At 41.7% G+C, this 21,318-nt stretch overlaps 1 protein-coding gene across 2 annotated transcripts in view; it reads left to right on the forward strand.

Annotated features, from left to right (window-relative positions):
* The window catches only part of EXPH5 (exophilin 5), a 41,079-nt gene extending 20,347 nt beyond the window's left edge, over nucleotides 1-20,732 (forward strand). For both annotated transcript variants that reach the window (XM_069759080.1, XM_069759079.1), the window contains 3 exons: nucleotides 13,849-13,906; nucleotides 14,492-14,615; nucleotides 15,794-20,732. In XM_069759080.1, coding sequence (XP_069615181.1) covers nucleotides 13,849-13,906; nucleotides 14,492-14,615; nucleotides 15,794-20,586 — 4,975 coding nt within the window. In that variant the 3' untranslated portion in view covers nucleotides 20,587-20,732. The remainder of the gene's footprint in view (nucleotides 1-13,848; nucleotides 13,907-14,491; nucleotides 14,616-15,793) is intronic.
* Nucleotides 20,733-21,318: the final 586 nt, after the last annotated feature.

Below are 21,318 nucleotides of genomic sequence, written 5' to 3' on the forward strand. Positions count from 1 at the left end.
ACCCCCCGCACTCCGATCCCCCCCGCACAGCGATCCCCCCCCGTGCTCCGATCCACCCCCCTGCACATCGATCCCCCACCCCGTGCTCCAATCCCCCCCACCCGTGCTCCGATCCACCCCCCCATGCTCCGATCCACCCCCCCGTGCTCTGACGCCCCCCCGTGCCCTGATCTCCCCCCCCCTTATACTTACCTGGCCTCCCGGGATCCATCCGTCTTCTTTCCTGGGCGCCGCCATCTTCCAAAATGGCGGGCGCATGTGCAGTGCGCCCGCCGAATCTGCCGGCCGGCAGATTCGTTCCAAAGTGAGTTTTGATCACTGAGATAGGTTATATCTCAGTGATCAAAATAAAAAAAATAGTAAATGCCCCCCCCCCCCCTTTGTCACCCCCATAGGTAGGGACAATAAAAAAAAAATAATATTTTTTTTTCCACTAAGGTTGGGGTAAGAAGTAGGGTTAGGGGTAGGGTTAGGGCTAGGGTTAGGGGTAGGGTTAGGGTTTCGGTATGTGCACACGTATTCTGTTCCTCTGCGGATTTTTCCGCTGCGGATTTGATAAATCCGCAGTGCTAAACCGCTGTGGATTTATCGCGGATTTACCGCGGTTTTTCTGCGCATTTCGCTGCGGTTTTACAACTGCAGTTTACTTTTGGAGCAGTTGTAAAACCGCTGTGGAATCCGCAGAAAGAAGCGACATGCTGCGGAATGTAAACCGCTGCGTTTCCGTGCAGTTTTTCTGCAGCATGTGCACAGCAATTTTTGTTTCCCATAGGTTTACATTACATAGTAACATAGTTAGTAAGGCCGAAAAAAGACATTTGTCCATCCAGTTCAGCCTATATTCCATCATAATAAATACCCAGATCTACGTCCTTCTACAGAACCTAATAATTGTATGATACAATATTGTTCTGCTCCAGGAAGACATCCAGGCCTCTCTTGAACCCCTCGACTGAGTTCGCCATCACCACCTCCTCAGGCAAGCAATTCCAGATTCTCACTGCCCTAACAGTAAAGAATCCTCTTCTATGTTGGTGGAAAAACATTGAACTGTAAACTCATGGGAAACTGCTGCGGATCCGCAGCATTTTCCGCAGCGTGTGCACATACCTTTAGAATTAGGCTATGTGCACACGGTGCGGATTTGGTTGCGGATCCGCAGCGGATTGGCCGCTGAGGATCCGCAGCAGTGTTCCATCAGGTTTACAGTACCATGTAAACCTATAGAAAACCAAATCCGCTGTGCCCATGGTGCGGAAAATACCACGCGGAAACGCTGCGTTGTATTTTCTGCAGCATGTCAATTCTTTGTGCGGATTCCGCAGCGTTTTACACCTGTTCCTCAATAGGAATCCACAGGTGAAATCCGCACAAAAAACACTGGAAATCCGCGGTAAATCCGCAGGTAAAACGCAGTGCCTTTTACCCGCGGATTTTTCAAAAATGGTGCTGAAAAATCTCACACGAATCCGCAACGTGGGCACATAGCCTTAGGGTTAGGGTTGGAATTAGGGTTGTGATTAGGGTTGTGATTAGGGTTATGGCTACAGTTGGGATTAGAGTTAGGGGTGTGGGGGGCTTAGTGTTGGAGTTAGAATTGAGGGGTTTCCACTGTTTAGGCACATCAGGGGTCTCCAAACGCAACATGGCGCCACCATTGATTTCAGCCAATCTTGTATTCAAAAAGTCAAATGGTGCTCCCTCACTTCCGAGCCCCGATGTGTGCCCAAACAGTGGTTTACCCCCACATATGGGGTACCAGCATACTCAGGACAAACTGCGCAACAATTACTGGGGTCCAATTTCTCCTGTTACCCTTGTGAAAATAAAAAAATGCTTGCTAAAACATCATTTTTGAGGAAAGAAAAATTATTTTTTATTTTCACGGCTCTGCGTTGTAAACGTCTGTGAAGCACTTGGGGGTTCAAAGTGCTCACCTGACATCTAGATAAGTTCCTTTGGGGGTCTAGTTTCCAAAATGGGGTCACTTGTGGGGGGTTTCTACTGTTTAGGCACACCAGGGGCTCTGCAAACGCAACGTGACGCCCGCAGACCATTCCATCAAAGTCTGCATTTCAAAAGTCACTACTTCCCTTCTGAGCCCCGACGTGTGCCCAAACAGTGGTTTACCCCCACACATGGGGTATCAGCTTACTCAGGAGAAACTGGACAACAACTTTTGGGGTCCAATTTCTCCTGTAACCCTTGGGAAAATAAAAAATTCTGGGCTAAATAATTATTTTTGAGGAAAGAAAACGTATTTATTATTTTCACGGCTCTGCATTATAAACTTCTGTGAAGCACTTGGGGGTTCAAAGTCCTCACCACACATCTAGATAAGTTCCTTTCGGGGTCTAGTTTCCAAAATGGGGTCACTTGTGGGGGGTTTCTACTGTTTAGCCACATCAGGGGCTCTGCAAACCCAACGTGACGCCCGCAGAGCATTCCATCAAAGTCTGCATTTCAAAACGTCACTACTTCACTTCCGAGCCCCGGCATGTGCCCAAACAGTGATTTACCCCCACATATGGGGTATCAGCGTACTCAGGAGAAACTGGACAACAACTTTTGGGGTGAAATTTCTCCTGTTACCCTTGGGAAAATAAAAAATTGCAGGCTAAAAGATCATTTTTGAGAAAATAATTTTTTATTTTTATTTTCATGGCTCTGCGTTATAAACTTCTGTGAAGCACTTGGGGGTTCAAAGTCCTCACCACACATATAGATTAGTTCCTTTGGGGGTCTAGTTTCCAAAATGGGGTCATTTGTGGGGGATCTCCAATGTTTAGGCATACAGGGGCTCTCCAAACGTGACATGGTGTCCGCTAATGATTGGAGCTAATTTTCCATTTAAAAAGCCAAATGGCATGCCTTCCCTTCCAAGCCCTGCCGTGCGCCCAAACAGTGGTTTACCCCCACATATGGGGTATCAGCGTACTCAGGACAAACTGGACAAGAACATTTGGGGTCCAATTTCTCCTATTACCCTTGGCAAAATAGGAAATTCCAGGCTAAAAAATCATTTTTGAGGAAAGAAAAATTATTTTTTATTTTCATGGCTCTGCGTTATAAACTTCTGTGAAGCACCTGGGGGTTTAAAGTGCTCAATATGCATCTAGATAAGTTCCTTGGGGGGTCTAGTTTCCAAAATGGGGTCACTTGTGGGGAAGCTCCAATGTTTAGGCATACAGGGGCTCTCCAAACGCGACATGGTGTCCGCTAACGATGGAGATAATTTTTCATTCAAAAAGTCAAATGGCGCTCCTTCCCTTCCGAGCCTTACCATGTGCCCAAACAGTGGTTTACCCCCACATGTGAGGTATTGGTGTACTCAGGAGAAATTGCCCAACAAATTTTAGGATCCATTTTATCCTGTTGCCCATGTGAAAATGAAAAAATTGAGGCTAAAAGAATTTTTTTGTGAAAAAAAAGTACTTTTTCATTTTTACAGATCAATTTGTGAAGCACCTGGGGGTTCAAAGTGCTCACTATGCATCTAGATACGTTCCTTGGGGCGTCTAGTTTCCAAAATGGGGTCACTTGTGGGGGAGCTCCAATTTTTAGGCACACGGGGGCTCTCCAAACGTGACATGGTGTCCGCTAAAGAGTAGAGCCAATTTTTCATTCAAAAAGTCAAATGGCGCTCCTTCCCTTCCAAGCCCTGCCGTGCGCCCAAACAGTGGTTTACCCCCACATATGAGGTATCAGTGTACTCAGGACAAATTGGACAACAACTTTCGTGGTTCAGTTTCTCCTTTTACCATTGGGAAAATAAAAAAATTGTTGCTAAAAGATAATTTTTGTGACTAAAAAGTTAAATGTTCATTTTTTCCTTCCATGTTGCTTCTGCTGCTGTGAAGTACCTGAAGGGTTAATAAACTTCTTGAATGTGGTTTTGTGCACCTTGAGGGATGCAGTTTTTAGAATGGTGTCACTTTTGGGTATTTTCAGCCATATAGACCCCTCAAACTGACTTCAAATGTGAGGTGGTCCCTAAAAAAAATGGTTTTGTAAATTTCGTTGTAAAAATGAGAAATCGCTGGTCAAATTTTAACCCTTATAACTTCTTAGCAAAAAAAAATTTTGTTTCCAAAATTGTTCTGATGTAAAGTATACATGTGGGAAATGTTATTTATTAACTATTTTGTGTCACATAACTCTCTGGTTTAACAGAATAAAAATTCAAAATGTGAAAATTGCGAAATTTTCAAAATTTTCGCCAAATTTCCGTTTTTATCACAAACGCAGAATTTATTGACCTAAATTTACCACTAACATGAAGCCCAATATGTCACGAAAAAACAATCTCAGAACCGCTAGGATCCGTTGAAGCGTTCCTGAGTTATTACCTCATAAAGGGACACTGGTCAGAATTGCAAAAAACGGCAAGGTCTTTAAGGTCAAAATAGGCTGGGTCATGAAGGGGTTAATACAGGTAATGAGTGCAGAGTAGGAGGCTTCTTAAAGAAAGACTAACAGCTATGTGAGAACCAGAATTCTTGCTGGTTGATAGGTGATCAAATACTTATTTCATGCAATACAATGCAATTCAATTATTTAACCCCTTCCCGACCCATGACGCCACGTAGGCGTCATGAAAGTCGGTGCCATTCCGACCCATGACGCCTATGCGGCGTCATGGAAAGATCGCGTCCCTGCAGATCGGGTGAAAGGGTTAACTCCCATTTCACCCGATCTGCAGGGACAGGGGGAGTGGTAGTTTAGCCCAGGGGGGGTGGCTTCACCCCCTCGTGGCTACGATCGCTCTGATTGGCTGTTGAAAGTGAAACTGCCAATCAGAGCGATTTGTAATATTTCACCTATTATAACGGGTGAAATATTACAATCCAGCCATGGCCAATGCTGAAATATCATCAGCCATGGCTGGAAATACTAATGTGCCCCCACCCCACCCCACCGATCGCCCCCGCAGCCCCCCGATCTGGCCGGTACACTACTCCGGCTCCCCTCCGTCCAGTGCTCCGCTCCCCCCGTGCTCCAATCTCCCCCCCGTGCTCCAATCACCCCCCCGTGCTCCAATCACCCTCCCTGCACTCCGATCCACCCCCCCCCGGTGCTCCGTTCCACCCCCCCGTGCTCCGTTCCAGCCCCCCCGTGCTCCGTTCCACGCCCCCCGTGCTCCGTTCCAGCCCCCCCGTGCTCCGTTCCACGCCCCCCGTGCTCCGTTCCACGCCTCCCGTGCTCCGATTCCCCCCCCCCGTGCTCCGATCCCCCCCCCGTAGTCCCCGCCCACCCCATCATACTTACCGATCCAGCCTGGGTCCCGTCCGTCTTCTCCCTGGGCGCCGCCATCTTCCAAAATGGCGGGCGCATGCGCAGTGCGCCCGCCGAATCTGCCGGCCGGCAGATTCGTTCCAAAGTGCATTTTGATCACTGAGAGAGATTATATCTCAGTGATCAAAATAAAAAAAATAATAAATGACCCCCCCCCCTTTGTCACCCCCATAGGTAGGGACAATAAAAAAATAAAGAAATTTTTTTTTTCCACTAATGTTAGAATAGGGGTAGGGTTAGGGGTAGGGTTAGGGGTAGGGTTAGGGTTAGGGCTAGGGTTAGGGTTTTGGTATGTGCACACGTATTCTGGTCCTCTGCGGATTTTTCTGCTGCGGATTTGATAAATCCGCAGTGCTAAACCGCGGCGGATTTACCGCGGTTTTTCTGCGCATTTCACTGCGGTTTTACAACTGCGATTTTCTATTTGAGCAGTTGTAAAACCGCTGCGGAATCCGCACAAAGAAGTGACATGCTGCGGAATGTAAACCGCTGCGTTTCCGTGCAGTTTTTCCGCAGCATGGGCACAGCGATTTTTGTTTCCCGTAGGTTTACATTGAACTGTAAACTCATGGGAAACTGCTGCGGATCCGCAGCGTTTTCCGCAGCGTGTGCACATACCTTTAGAATTAGGCTATGTGCACACGGTGCGGATTTGGCTGCGGATCCGCAGCAGTGTTCAATCAGGTTTACAGTACCATGTAAACATATGAAAAACCAAATCCGCTGTGCCCATGGTGCGGAAAATACCGCGCGGAAACGCTGCGTTGTATTTTCCGCAGCATGTCAATTCTTTGTGCGGATTCCGCAGCGTTTTACACCTGTTCCTCAATAGGAATCCGCAGGTGAAATCCGCACAAAAAACACTGGAAATCCGCGGAAAATCCGCAGGTAAAACGCAGTGCCTTTTACCCGCGAATTTTTCAAAAATGGTGCGAAAATATCTCACACGAATCCGCAACGTGGGCACATAGCCTTAGGGTTAGGGTTGGAATTAGGGTTGTGGTTAGGGTTAGGGGTGTGTTGGGGTTAGGGTTGTGGTTAGGGGTGTGTTGCGGTTAGGGTTGTGATTAGGGTTATGGCTACAGTTGGGATTAGGGTTAGGGGTGTGTTGGGGTTAGTGTTGGAGGTAGAATTGAGGGGTTACCACTGTTTAGGCACATCAGGGGTCTCCAAACGCAACATGGCGCCACCATTGATTCCAGCCAATCTCGTATTCAAAAAGTCAAATGGTGCTCCCTCACTTCCGAGCCCTGACGTGTGCCCAAACAGTGGTTTACCCCCACATATGGGGTACCAGCATACTCAGGACAAACTGCGCAACAATTACTGGGGTCCAATTTCTCCTGTTACCCTTGTGAATCAAAAAAAATGCTTGATAAAACATAATTTTTGAGGAAAGAAAAATGATTTTTTATTTTCACGGCTCTGCGTTGTAAACGTCTGTGAAGCACTTGGGGGTTCAAAGTGCTCACCACATATCTAGATAAGTTCCTTGGGGGGTCTAATTTCTAAAATGGGGTCACTTGTGGGGGTTTCTACTGTTTAGGCACACCAGGAGCTCTGCAAACGCAACGTGACACCCGCAGACCATTCCATCAAAGTCTGCATTTCAAAAGTCACTACTTCCCTTCTGAGCCCCGACGTGTGCCCAAACAGTGGTTTACCCCCACTCATGGGGTATCAGCGTACTCAGGAGAAACTGGACAACAACTTTTGGGGTCCAATTTCTCCTGTAACCCTTGGGAAAATAAAAACTTCTGGGCTAAATAATTATTTTTGAGGAAAGAAAACGTATTTATTATTTTCACGGCTCTGCATTATAAACTTCTATGAAGCACTTGGGGGTTCAAAGTGCTCACCACACATCTAGATAAGTTCCTTTCGGGGTCTAGTTTCCAAAATGGGGTCACTTGTGGGGGGTTTCTACTGTTTAGGCACATCAGGGGCTCTGCAAACGCAACGTGACGCCCGCAGAGCATTCCATCAAAGTCTGCATTTCAAAACGTCACTACTTCAATTCCAAGCCCCGGCATGTGCCCAAACAGTAGTTTACCCCCACATATGGGGTATCACCGTACTCAGGAGAAACTGGACAACAAATATTGGGGTCAAATTTCTCCTGTTACCCTTGGGAAAATTAAAAAATTCTGGGCTAAATAATTATTTTTGAGGAAAGAAAACGTATTTATTATTTTCACGGCTCTGCATTATAAACTTCTATGAAGCGCTTGGGGGTTCAAAGTGCTCACCACACATCTAGATAAGTTCCTTTCGGGGTCTAGTTTCCAAAATGCGGTCACTTGTGGGGGGTTTCTACTGTTAAGCCACATCAGGGGCTCTGCAAACGCAACGTGACGCCCACAGAGCATTTCATCAAAGTCTGCATTTCAAAACGTCACTACTTCACTTCCGAGCCCCGGCATGTGCCCAAACAGTGATTTACCCCCACATATGGGGTATCATCGTACTCAGGAGAAACTGGACAACAACTTTTGGGGTCAAATTTCTCCTGTTACCCTTGGGAAAATAAAAAATTGCAGGCTAAAAGATCATTTTTGAGAAAATAATTTTTTTTTTTTTTTCATGGCTCTGCGTTATAAACTTCTGTGAAGCACTTGGGGGTTCAAAGTCCTCACCACACATCTAGATTAGTTCCTTTGGGGGTCTAGTTTCCAAAATGGTGTCATTTCTGGGGGATCTCCAATGTTTAGGCACACAGGGGCTCTCCAAACGTGACATGGTGTCCGCTAATGATTGGAGCTAATTTTCCATTTAAAAAGCCAAATGGCGTGCCATCCCTTCCGAGCCCTGCCGTGCGCCCAAACAGTGGTTTACCCCCACATATTGGGTATCTGCGTACTCAGGACAAACAGGACAACAATATTTGGGGTCCAATTTCTCCTATTATCCTTGGCAAAATAGGAAATTCCAGGCTAAAAAATCATTTTTGAGGAAAGAAAAATTATTTTTTATTTTCATGGCTCTGCGTTATAAACTTCTGTGAAGCACCTGGGGGTTTAAAGTGCTCAATATGCATCTAGATAAGTTCCTTGGGGGGTCTAGTTTCCAAAATGGGGTCACTTGTGGGGGAGCTCCAATGTTTAGGCACACAGGGGCTCTCCAAACGCGACATGGTGTCCGCTAACAATTGGAGCTAATTTTCCATTCAAAAAGTCAAATGGCGCGCCTTCCCTTCCGAGCCCTGCCGAGTGCCCAAACAGTGGTTTACCCCCACATATGAGGTATCGACGTACTCGGGAGAAATTGCCCAACAAATTTTATGATCCATTTTACCCTACTGCCCATGTGAAAATGAAAAAATTGAGGCGAAAAGAATTTTTTTGTGAAAAAAAAGTACTTTTTCATTTTTACAGATCAATTTGTGAAGCACCTGAGGGTTTAAAGTGCTCACTAGGCATCTAAATAAGTTCCTTGGGGGGTCTAGTTTCCAAAATGGGGTCACTTGTGGGGGAGCGCCAATGTTTAGGCACACAGGAGCTCTCCAAACGCGACATGGTGTTCGCTAACGATGGAAATAATTTTTCATTCAAAAAGTCAAATGGCGCTCCTTCCCTTCCGAGCCTTACCATGTGCCCAAACAGTGGTTTACCCCCACATGTGAGGTATTGGTGTACTCAGGAGAAATTGCCCAACACATTTTAGGATCCATTTTATCCTGTTGCCCATGTGAAAATGAAAAAATTGAGGCTAAAAGAATTTTTTTGTGAAAAAAAAGTACTTTTTCATTTTTACAGATCAATTTGTGAAGCACCTGAGGGTTTAAAGTGCTCACTATGCATCTAGATAAGTTCCTTGGGGCGTCTAGTTTCCAAAATGGGGTCACTTGTGGGGGAGCTCCAATTTTTAGGCACACGGGGGCTCTCCAAACGTGACATGGTGTCCGCTAAAGAGTGGAGCCAATTTTTGATTCAAAAAGTCAAATGGCGCTCCTTCCCTTCCAAGCCCTGCCGTGCGCCCAAACAGCGGTTTACCCCCACATATGAGGTATCAGCGTACTCAGGACAAATTGGACAACAACTTTCGTGGTTCAGTTTCTCCTTTTACCATTGGGAAAATAAAAAAATTGTTGCTAAAAGATAATTTTTGTGACTAAAAAGTTAAATGTTCATTTTTTCCTTCCATGTTGCTTCTGCTGCTGTGAAGCACCTGAAGGGTTAATAAACTTCTTGAATGTGGTTTTGAGTACCTTGAGGGGTGCAGTTTTTAGAATGGTGTCACTTTTGGGTATTTTCAGCCATATAGACCCCTCAAACTGACTTCAAATGTGAGGTGGTCCCTAAAAAAAATGGTTTTGTAAATTTCGTTGTAAAAATGACAAATCGCTGGTCAAATTTTAACCCTTATAACTTCCTAACAAAAAAAAATTTTGTTTCCAAAATTGTGCTGATGTAAAGTAAACATGTGGGAAATGTTATTTATTAACTATTTTGTGTCACATATCTCTCTGGTTTGACAGAATAAAAATTCAAAATGTTAAAATTGCGAAATTTTCAAAATTTTCGCCAAATTTCCGTTTTTATCACAAATAAACGCAGAATTTATTGACCTAAATTTACCACTAACATGAAGCCCAATATGTCACGAAAAAACAATCTCAGAACCGCTAGGATCCGTTGAAGCGTTCCTGAGTTATTACCTCATAAAGGGACACTGGTCAGAATTGCAAAAAACGGCAAGGTCTTTAAGGTCAAAATAGGCTGGGTCATGAAGGGGTTAATACAGGTAATGAGTGCAGAGTAGGAGGCTTCTTAAAGAAAGACTAACAGCTATGTGAGAACCAGAATTCTTGCTGGTTGATAGGTGATCAAATACTTATTTCATGCAATACAATGCAATTCAATTATTTAAAATTCATATAAGGTGATTTTCTGGTTGTTATTTTTAGATTCTGTCTCTCACAGGTGAAGTGTACCTACGATAAAAATTACAGACCTCTCCATTCTTTTTAGGTGGGAAAACTTGCAAAATCGTCTGTGTATCAAACACTTATTTTCCCCACTGTAACTTAATCTGTCAGTAGAATCGTCCCTTCTAAGTCATCTAAATGGGATCACAGGTCATAGGAATCTGAATAAAGTGATACCTTGGTATCTGCAATCTGATGTCTTATTCCATAGAAATCCACATTTTGCTTATTATGTAAATGAACTGTTACGATCTATGGGCCGGACATAGATCTCCCTGAGAATCTGCCTCCAGTGTGAGACATGTAATGACTGACAGTCTGCTCTCTAACTCCTTATCTACATGTACTTCTCTGGAATAAGATATCGGAACGCAGATATCAGGGTATCATTTACAGCAACTTTCTATAACCTACATGCCCATATATACGACTTAGGAGGGTTCATTTTTCTGACAGATTCCCTTTAAAGGGAACATGACAGCTACTACATGGTGCATGCTATACTGGCAGCATGTATCAGACACTGGCTGCAAGATTTTAGCCAGGTATGTTTGACTCTGAAACTCTGTGACATTTCAGAAAAAAACATACTTTAAAAGCACTGAGCCTAGTCGTCAGGTGGACCCCCAACAGCTTCTCGTGTCCGCTGCCAGTCACTGACAGGTCTCACTCTACACACACAGGGAGTTATCCGCCACTCAAGGGCAGTGGGCAGGGAGAAGCCACGAGGACCGGCCTTTCCGACTAGTCTCCCCGTGCAGCCAAGCTAAACTATATATCTATTTTATGAAGATAACAATTGATGTTTTGAAGTGACCTTCCAGATCAAAGGGTTTTCCAGAGGGAAAAATGTAGAATCATTGGAATTTGTAAAGTATATAACTTCCTAATATATCTTTACTTCCTCCCATGGTCTGTCTCATGGTCATGAACTGACCCCAGACAGTGTCTCCTGTGGTGGTTTATGACTGCAGCAGAGTGTAAAGACTATATATCTATTTTAATAGCTAAGCCAGCCCCCTTCTGTAAATTCACTCCCAAGAATGGAGCTGGTGGCTCGACCATGCGAAGCACGCACATCAAAGTCCTATTCCCTTGAATCACAAACTACTGTACAAGGCAAAGCCACGCAGAGAGACCAGAAGCCACGTCTGTGCAATAAGTAACGGGTACGTGGAGCTCGCAGGAGGACCTTAGAAAGATTTGTGTTCCACCAATAGAACATAAGGACAGACCGTGAATGTTGAAGTACCGGACATCCCATGTAAAGCCAGTTTTACATGCCAACTAAGACAATTGCGTTCCTTACTGACAAGATGATTGTTCTATGTAGGCCATGGTCAGCATTAACATGCATGCACGCCGGTCTCGCCCTGTATCTAATGATTGTTTTGTTTCGGGTGCCGACGTTGCTTGGTGACAGTAAATCACTTCTCTATGATTTTGCTCCTGACATTTCCACACATGGCGATCAGTTCACACTAGAGCAAGTAAGAACCTGATCGCTCGATGACTGACAGCTCGTACGTGTCACTGCCTTTCCCTCAAGAACTTCTCAATTATTGCAAAAAAATAAAAAATAAATTGGGGAGTGCTGGAAGGCAGGGTAGGACACCCGTCATGAAGCACTTTAATTTTGTGTCTGTGATTTGGCTTAATTTCCTCTCGGTGATTTCATGACAGTAATTTGGAATAGTTTATAAAGTTACAAAACACGAACTTGTCTTCTACCCACCGAAAAAATGTCTTAGTTTAGCCATTTACGATTTGCTAATAATTGTGATACCTGTAAAATTGCTTCTTCTTCACGAATGGAGCGAGGTGTAAAATGTGAATGTGTAAAGTCCGTAGGTTGGATACAGACAGGGAGAACCTGCGGTTTCTGTTTTTTTCATTTTTAAGGATAAACCAGAAAAGTGCGGTTACTGCAGGTCCTGGCAGGTTTGACAATTATCAGAGTTCCTATAGAAAAGAATGGAGAGAGCTGCAAATGTGCGGCCATCTCTGCTTTTGACAGTGGAGTCCCGTTATTGTGGTGGGTGCCGAATCTGTAATTTATAGGTTATCCTGTTGATTTGCCATAAATGTAAGAGAAGAACAACCCTTTAAGCTGACAGATTTGCTTTAAGTAAATGAAGAATCATTCTTACAGTATTTTGGGTCCAGCCATTTCCACATCATTCTCCATCCATGCATTACTCTGGGGGTTTTCTTCTTTTGTGTACTTTTTCTCTGGATGACAATATTGGTAAGGCGATTGTGTTTTCATGCATTTGGAGATATTTTTTTTTTTTAGTCGCATGCATTTGGAAATTTTAGTTACGGTACATGCATTTGGCATTTTGGTTAGTTTGCATTTTGATTGTTTTTTAATGTTGCATGCATCTGGAAATTTTTAGTTGCATGCATTTTGCAACATGCCTTTGCATGAGGTTGCATGTCAGCTCTAAATAGGGCGTCCACAAACAGGCTTTGCTTCACCTATTCTATCCAGTCCGAGGGGAGCCCTGGGCTTCCCGCTTTATTTCCTGTACAGGTATGTGGACTTACACAGGGATCCTGGGTTGAGATCTTGGAGTAGCTGCTGGCTGGTGGAGCTGCCTGGCAGAAATGGTCAGGTGCAAGCTTGGACTGGCCCACAGGAGAACAGGAGAATCCTCCGGTGGGCCCCTGTGCAAGAATGGACCACCACCCTTTTATATGAGCAGCAGTTGCTTGAATCACTATGTTCAGATAAAGGCAACATCTTATTAATTTAACAATCTACCCAGTCCATTGTTATATAAATTTGTGACTGAGGATAATGTCATATTTACATGTAGTTGGGCCCTGGAGTTGGTTACTGGAGGGCACCCCTGTCCGGCACTGGTCAGGTAGCCGGGTCAGGACCTGGAGGTATGGATGGGGACAAAATTGTCAGAGGAATGGTCAATAAACAATCCGAAATCTGAAACAGGAAGTCACATGAATCACAGGAGCTGAGAACAATAGGAGTTTACCAGAGCTAGTATAAACTATAACTGGCAGTCTGAGTGCTGTAGGTTTAATAGGAAGAAACCCTTCCCATGGCTGCAGCAGAGTACTAATTACATCAGACTTAATGATCCCACTGAAGAGAAAAGGAAAAACTTTCTGTGACAACACAAGTCCTAGTAGTGCTAAGGTCCAACAGAAACACGCCTGCACCGCACAGCGACAACCATAGTGCTATTGCCACCATTTGGCAATTTTTAGTTGCATGTATCTGGATATTTTTGGTTGCATGCATTTGGCATTTCAAAATTTTGTTAGCAGGCATTTGGAAATCTATATTAGTCATTTGTGGCTTTCTTTTACTAATTTTAGTGTTTGTTTTTTATTTCTAGGCAGTGTGATGATTCTAATATACATTTTTCAGTTTTATTAAGAGTGCATACCATCAAGGGTGGTCATTATTATGTTGAACGAATCTTTATTATATAAGTGGTTTTTCATTTTTGAGCCTAGTTTGTGTATTCCATAAAGTTCAATATGTGATGCTGTAGTTTATGGTTTTTTGCATTTTTTGTGTTTCTTGTTGCTGTATATCAATTTTTCTACTTTCTGATTTTCTGCTAATCATGGTAATGTTTCGTCCTTTTCCTCAGACACAGTATCTTTTCTATCAGCGGCCAGATACTGCCCAACACCGAGGTGAAGAAAAAGGCAAGTAAATGGTTTACAGAAGTGTTTTTAAGTTCCATATTTTCTTTTTGGATTTCGGGTCAACAATTGTTTCTTTACCTTTATATTAATAAAACTTAAATTAAAAATAAGACATAATATAATTTCAAATATTGACTACAAATTTGTTATTTTCCATATTTATTTCTTCCCTCAATGGTTAAAGAATATTCATAAATACTCTGTCTTGGCTAAAAAAATAATTTTCATTAAGGTGGTAGTTTTTTTTATTTTTTGCAAAAATGTCATATATTCCGCCATAGTTGTGCCATAATCCCTAACCATTGGTGTTTTGACAAAGACGGTTCCTTCTTAGTTGCTATTAATGTATTTGTATTCCTTCATACTCTGTTTCTTATTTTCGAGCAGTCACAGCGAGAATGACAATTCGAATAATAATTTTGCAAAAATATAAATGAGAATAAAATATAGACATTTAATTGTGTCAGTAGCTAAAAACAAAAAAGAAAGAAAAACGTTATTAATTTTTGAAAGTCAAAGAAAGTAAACATCCATTAAAACCAAATTTTATTTGTTTTAAAACATGTTCTTTTTTTCCATTCGAAGTTTGAAAATTACCATTCTGCAAGAAGCGTAAAACAGATTGCCAATTTTTTTGAAGGGCAACATAAAACCAGACACAATGATGCCCCAAAGGCCACCGTCCAGCTCGAAAAAGAAGTTTTTCAAGGTTAGTAGTTGAGTAAAGACTGCGCCACAAAATAATTGTAATGAGATGGATGGTAAAAACGGACACACGGACCATACACTGATGACACACTGATCCAAAACACTGATGACATTGGTACCATTTTTCCATTTACATGTTTAAACAAGGAAGTGTGAATGAGGCCTAATTATTACTATTCATTTGTATAGCACCATTGATTCCATGGTACACGAGACGTGGTTACATACAAATTACAGATATCACTTACGGTAAACTAACAATTATAGACTGATACAGAGGGGCGAGGACCCTGCCCTTGGGGCTTCCATTCTACAGGAGGGTGAGGAAGGAGACGATAGGTTGAGGGTTGTAGGAGCTCCGGTGTTGGTGAGGCGGTAGCTTCGGTAGTGGTGAGGAGGCAGCGGGGTCAGTGCAGGCTGTAGGCTTTCCTGAAGAGGTGGGTTTTCAGGCCTAATGCAGACATGTACACGCTAATACACATACACACTAAGGGCGCAGACAGACGGATGTATTTCCCATGTGAGGGCCACATTACAGTACATGGACTGGCACAGCACCTCTCATAACCTCAGTGTGATATATTTCTATGCAGCTGTCACACTCAGGAAATAATCAACAACTTTATTGGGACTCGCAAATCCCTTACAGCTCAGCTAAGCTCCACTAATTCACAAGCAATTCGAATTCGTCCAGTCCTCCTGACAGTCATCAGTTCTGCTCCTGCCATCCTCTACCCCTCATCATGGGCTCCCTACATATTAGGCAATTGCTGTTCATTCAGAATATCTCATCAGGTACTACGGTCAGGCTTCACTAACATTGTGTACATTACCTCCTCAGCTAGAATTGTATCCGTGCACCTTCACTTATCTACTAGGCTTGGCATACAAAGACAGCCGCCATTATATGACCGTGACTCATACATTCCTTTATATGTGGATAATTCCAGTGAGGATTGCCATGTCTAGAGAATACTAGCCAAAAGGGGAGTTCATAAAGTAATAATGTGTAGGCCTTTGTTCAATCCTTAAAACCTAGGTATTCCATATGGCAGAAGGAATATGTTTGGACTTGCCATCATGGTAATGTTATTTCTCAAATGTTATTTCTTAAATGTTTAAGTAAGAATTTCAGAAATTATGAAACTTGGTCTAAGTTAAATTGTTTACATGTTTCAGTTTTAGGAGATCTGGATCAAAAACTTGCCCAAGAACAGAGTCTCAGCCAAACACCAAGGATTAGTAGACTTGAAAGCTATAAGCGAGGAAGGCACAATGGCAAAGAAGATTCACTCCATAATACATCAGAAGCTAAAAACGTCTTCAGCAATTTACCTTCTCATGATGGAAAAAGAACTGTGTCACTTCAGGAGACTCAAACAACCTATGCCACATACCAACCCAAAAAATTTTCTGAAATGTACTTAAACAGACAACACTCTGCTTCCAAACTAGAGACTTCCAAAAAACCTTTTTACAAAAAGAGTTCTTTGCTTTTTTCAGCTGCAAGCAACACTACAGCAACTTCATCCTCTCATTCTGGCTCATTTTCATCAAGTAGCTTGCAGCCATCAACTCCAGGCATAGACCTGGAGAGGACAAGACCACACAAGTCAAAGAGGACACCTGTCACTTCCATCAAATGGGATAATGCATTTCCTTCTGAGCAGCCTAAGGAGACCGGTAGACCGTTCAAGACACAATCAGCTTTGGATCTTACAATACTTGATAAATACAGTCAACACAGCAGAGTGTCTGATCTTTTCAAGTACAACACACCGAGAGTACAAGTGTCCTCTACGAATGACTTTAGTGAAGTCAGAAATATCAACACTGAAGCAAGCACATCATCATTTATGTATACTGCAGATAATAGATCCACTGGATATTACAAAACTGACTCTCCTAGCCACAGGCATGAAGTCAAATATGCCACAATATCTGAAAGGTATTGTGAGGAGGAATCTAAAAATAATTATTTTAATAATGAAATGAGTAAAACGCCTAATGAGAATTCGAGTGGCAATGACAAGGAAGCAGAACCAATGGAAATAGAAAGTGAATTATCCGTACTGAATGATAGCAATGTGCATTATATAATGGGAAGAGCAGAGGCTTCTAGTAACGTGCAAACAGAGGGCTGTTCTACAAAAGCAGATGTAATAATTATAGAGTCAAAAATGGCAGTAGATAATGAACAATGCAGACATTCCGAATCCGAGATCAATGATGAAGATGTTCCAGTAGATCATACGTTCCATGAACCGATTGAAATATCTTCTAGTCAAGCATTAGAACCCAAGATCTTGGATATTGATGCTCCAAAAGTCTTCCTTAGTTCTAGAGATACCAGTTTGTCAACTTCTGCTGACATTGGTTCCATTGCTCAAGAAGATCGTTTCCCACCAAAAACAGAAAGGCTTGTTCATAATCCGATATTAAATGCCATTAAAAAATTTTCTTCACTTGAACACAAAACATCTTCTAAAATTGATCCTCCTTCTTTTAAGGATATCAAATCTTCAATAATCAGTGATCGGAAAAACACAGCGGCTTATAATAATAGTTCTAGTTTTTTTAAGGACACCTCAAATACTGGCGGAAGATTTGCTTGGATGAATAAGAGGAGAGGATCAAAAGACAATCAAACAGCAGGTTTTCGGTCTGATACACTTAAGTTTCAGAAAAGAAACGCGTCTTCTCTCCCAGATTTACTTGACCAGGACAGTGATATTTTGTCTAATAATATCTACGCTACAGGACCCAAAAAGAGTTGGGAAAATCTAGAGGTAGAATTTGATACCACCCTGGTTCCTGAAACAAAATCTTTCAGAATTTCTGATGACGTAGATAAAAGTTACTCAGAAAATGATTCCAAATATGAGCAGCCTTGTGTTCAAAATGCCATTTATCAAGGCAAAAATCGAGGTACAAAAAGTTTTCTGTATCCACAAAAGCCTTATATGTCAGATATAAATGCTACATTCAGAAACCTAGACAAAACGACAACTTACACACCAGCACCATATCAGCCAGACAGGTTAAGGGAAAAGCGAGCAAAGTATAAACTGTCGGGAGGTTTCATGTCAGATACTCTGAAGTATAAGAAAACAAATGCGTCCTCTCTGCCAGATTTACTTGACCAGGAGAGTGACCATTTAAGTAATGACCTTGAAACTATATTACATAAAACCATTTGTGAACCTGTTCGGAATTACCATCCCTCAAATGTTTCTGAAACAAAGTCTTTAATGAACCCTGTTGAAAAGAAAGAAATGTACTTGGATGGTAGTACAAGGCATGGACTATCTTCTGTCCAACATCCAAATCAATTACCAAAAACATCAAGTTTAAACACTAGTCAGTCTTCACGAAAGATTTTTACATTATCCTCTGGTTCGGAATTAGGCAACGCTTCAATAAAAACTGAAAAAAAGACAACTGACTCAGAATTAGCATATAGGACTACTCCATTTTCTCATGTACATGCAAAATTTAAGTCTGTAAACTTTAATAGAGGTCGATACAATGGACAGAATATATATGACTCTAATAATAATAGTTTTGATGATGGATCAAAAACGAAAAGTGCGTATATTTACCAAAGACAAAATGATCCAGAGCCAAACCAAGTAAAGGCCTTAAAATGCGACACATCTTCCAAATCTAACCAGTCAGTACTTTATCCACAGGATGTTGTTTCGTCAGCACATCAAATTTGTACTGACCAACAAATCCAAGGTGAACAGGGTTATAAGTCCGAAAGAAACCTACACCAAAATTTAATTTATCAGTTGGATGAAAAAGAAAACAAATCCGTGGAATATATAGAACCAGCCAAAGTCATAGACTCCTCAAGGTTTCCTATTAGTCAGATTGTGAAGGAACATTCAGAAGGGAACATCTTGAGCACAGGTACATGCCTGCCACCCACAGAGAATAAGGCAACCAACATATTAAGGCATCACTTACTTGTGACACCAGAACCGTTCAAACGCAATGTCCATATAAGTGTCATCCCCAAGTCACAGTGGAATCAATCTACGAGTTGTGAAGATGGCCAGACCAAAACTTCCCTGGAAGGAGGAATTATTAAAGATTTTGCTCGTGAAGAAGAAACATCACCAGAAGGTTTACAGCTTTACAATACATACAGCTGTCAACAAGTTGTTGAAAATACTGAAGTGTATGAGAGCATTACAAATTCTTCTTATCCAGAAGAAGATAAAATTGAGTATCGTCAAGTTGTCTCAGTCTATTATAGCCTTCCTCGAAAATTCACAAGAAAGATCTCGGATCTGTCCAAGAATAACCTAAAAAACATTGATAAAACTTTAGAGCAAAATAGAACACCTAGTGCAATTCTAGATAAAATAAATAGCTACCACAAAGAAGATTATTCCAAAAACCAAAACTCTAAAAATACGACTGCCGTTACGGAAAAAATACACAATGATAAGGGACATTCAGCAGATGATGTTACATGTAAAATGCATCTCTTAAATTTTCACATCATTCCTTTACAAACGAATCTCGTGAAAAATGACAACAGGACAAATTCTGGTGAAGAAACGGATGATTTAGTGAACAAATTTAGTTCTTTGCACATTTCTAAAAATGAAGACAACTATAAAGCAAGGGAAGAACAAAAGAATAAAAATGAACACAGCCCTTCAAGATCCTCCCCAAGACATTCTCCAAATACTTATTATACATTACCAAATAGGAAATCTGGTGTCCAGGATCTGGGGAAAAATGTTCTAGAGAGAGACATTGCCATGGTACGGCACAGGATTAACCCATATACAAGCAGCAGTCCAGTATCTCAAGATGTTTTCACAGCACCAATGTTCTCGTATGATAACCTTAATTGTTCCCCTGATTATGATTTTATGCATTTTCAGGAAAACAACAAGCAAGAGTATAACATTAATAACAATTTTGCAAAATATGGTGATGTCTGTGAGAGAAAATCCATGGATGAAAGCTTATTATTAAGAGAAGACTTGCCTTCAATCTATAAATCAAAAAGTTTCAAAGATTTAAGTCACAGCAAGTCCTACAACACAGAAGACATCTCGCCACACCACAAATATAACACCAGTCCACAGAATGATTATAATTATCCAAGCTTTAATAAAAGCAATGATGTGGTAAATCGGACTCGACCTTCTTATTGCTCCGAGTTTGTCCAAAAGAAAATGAAGCCTATTAATGCTAAGAAGTTCAGCTTCTCTTTTGATCGTTCAAGTCAAGAAAGTGTGAGCCCTAGACAAACTGGTTCTTATAGTGATAATTTTCGGATATCTGACGTCAATTCATCACCTGTGTTCTACTCTACAAATGACATCTATCCATCTCATGTACCCAAACATTTTGGCCAGAGAAGTCCCAAACATTGTCAAAACCCTACATATTCTAACTTGTATAGATCAAAGAGCATGAGGCTCTTAAACACCGATGGCCAAGAAAATGCTATGGACTACAGAAGAAAGAGCGATAGCAGTTTTTCTTCAAAAAGCTATGGTGGAACTTTGAGGAGAAAAAGTCCTACTTCTGGTGAGACATGGAACAGGAGATTTTCAGATGAAATTTTAGATGAAAATGAAAATTGGCCAATTTCTGAAGAACACAAACCTATTTGTACATCAAAGTCTCTTGATTATGGAATTTTTGGTAAGGAGCAGCAAGAGGCTATTTTAAACAATGTAAAGCGGTCACTTAATGAAGGCAGGCTATGGAGACCAAGTTTTTTGAAAAATCCAAGCTTCTTGAGAACTGAGGAATATTGTTCTTCTCAGGAAGCAAATCCAGTAGGTCGGTCTCCTGAAGATATCCCATCTCAAGGACCTATTTTGAAAGACCATCTAAATATTTATGCTGATGAGCCTGTTTCATCAGATTCAGATAGTGGCACAACCACGGACGATGAATATTACTTAGATGAAAATGACAAGGAGTCAGAACTATGAGGTGTCCTGAAATGGTAACCAACGCAGTATTGATAGCTTTATTGACGAGATACTGATTGTCTGTCTAATTTGGTAATTTAAGTGCAATATAAACCCCACCTACAAGAGCTGGAATATGCTAAATTATATATCAATGCAAAATACTAACGAGCATTCCATCAGCTTTCTGAAATGTCTGTTTCAGTAGGTACTTGTATTCCCCATGATATAACCATTCTGGTGCATTTTTACTTAGAACTCTGCATTTTGTCGTTCTGTTTATCCTGGAAATCGGAAACTGGGTGCTATCATTACCCTATCAATAAAGTGTGTCTTTATAAAGGCTGACACTGCCAGCACTGGTTGGACAGTATCAGACTTCAGTGGCAAGTTGAATGGTAACACTAAATTCCATCAATACCAGGAGGAATCTGAGAAATAACACAATGTAGAGGTTTAAGAAAAGATATCTCAGAATTACTTAGGGTGAAATACAAGTATTTACTAACACACACCGGTCAGGGGTGCAGACAGGGCCTCTCCTCTGACTATGGATGCTTAATAGGAGATACACATATAATTATTGCAGAAAACATTCAGAAGATTTGGAAATAATGGAATTTGTCTTGAAAATGATATGGTTGCCTTCTAATGAATAGTGTGTATAGACTTTATAGTTGAAACTGCCCATGTAGTAAGGTCCAAATGTGTTACTATTCAATTACCTGTTTTGTTTATGATATAATGCAATCA

The sequence above is a fragment of the Ranitomeya imitator genome, chromosome 3 (genome assembly GCF_032444005.1).
Source record: "Ranitomeya imitator isolate aRanImi1 chromosome 3, aRanImi1.pri, whole genome shotgun sequence".
NCBI classification, from domain to species: Eukaryota; Metazoa; Chordata; class Amphibia; order Anura; family Dendrobatidae; genus Ranitomeya; species Ranitomeya imitator.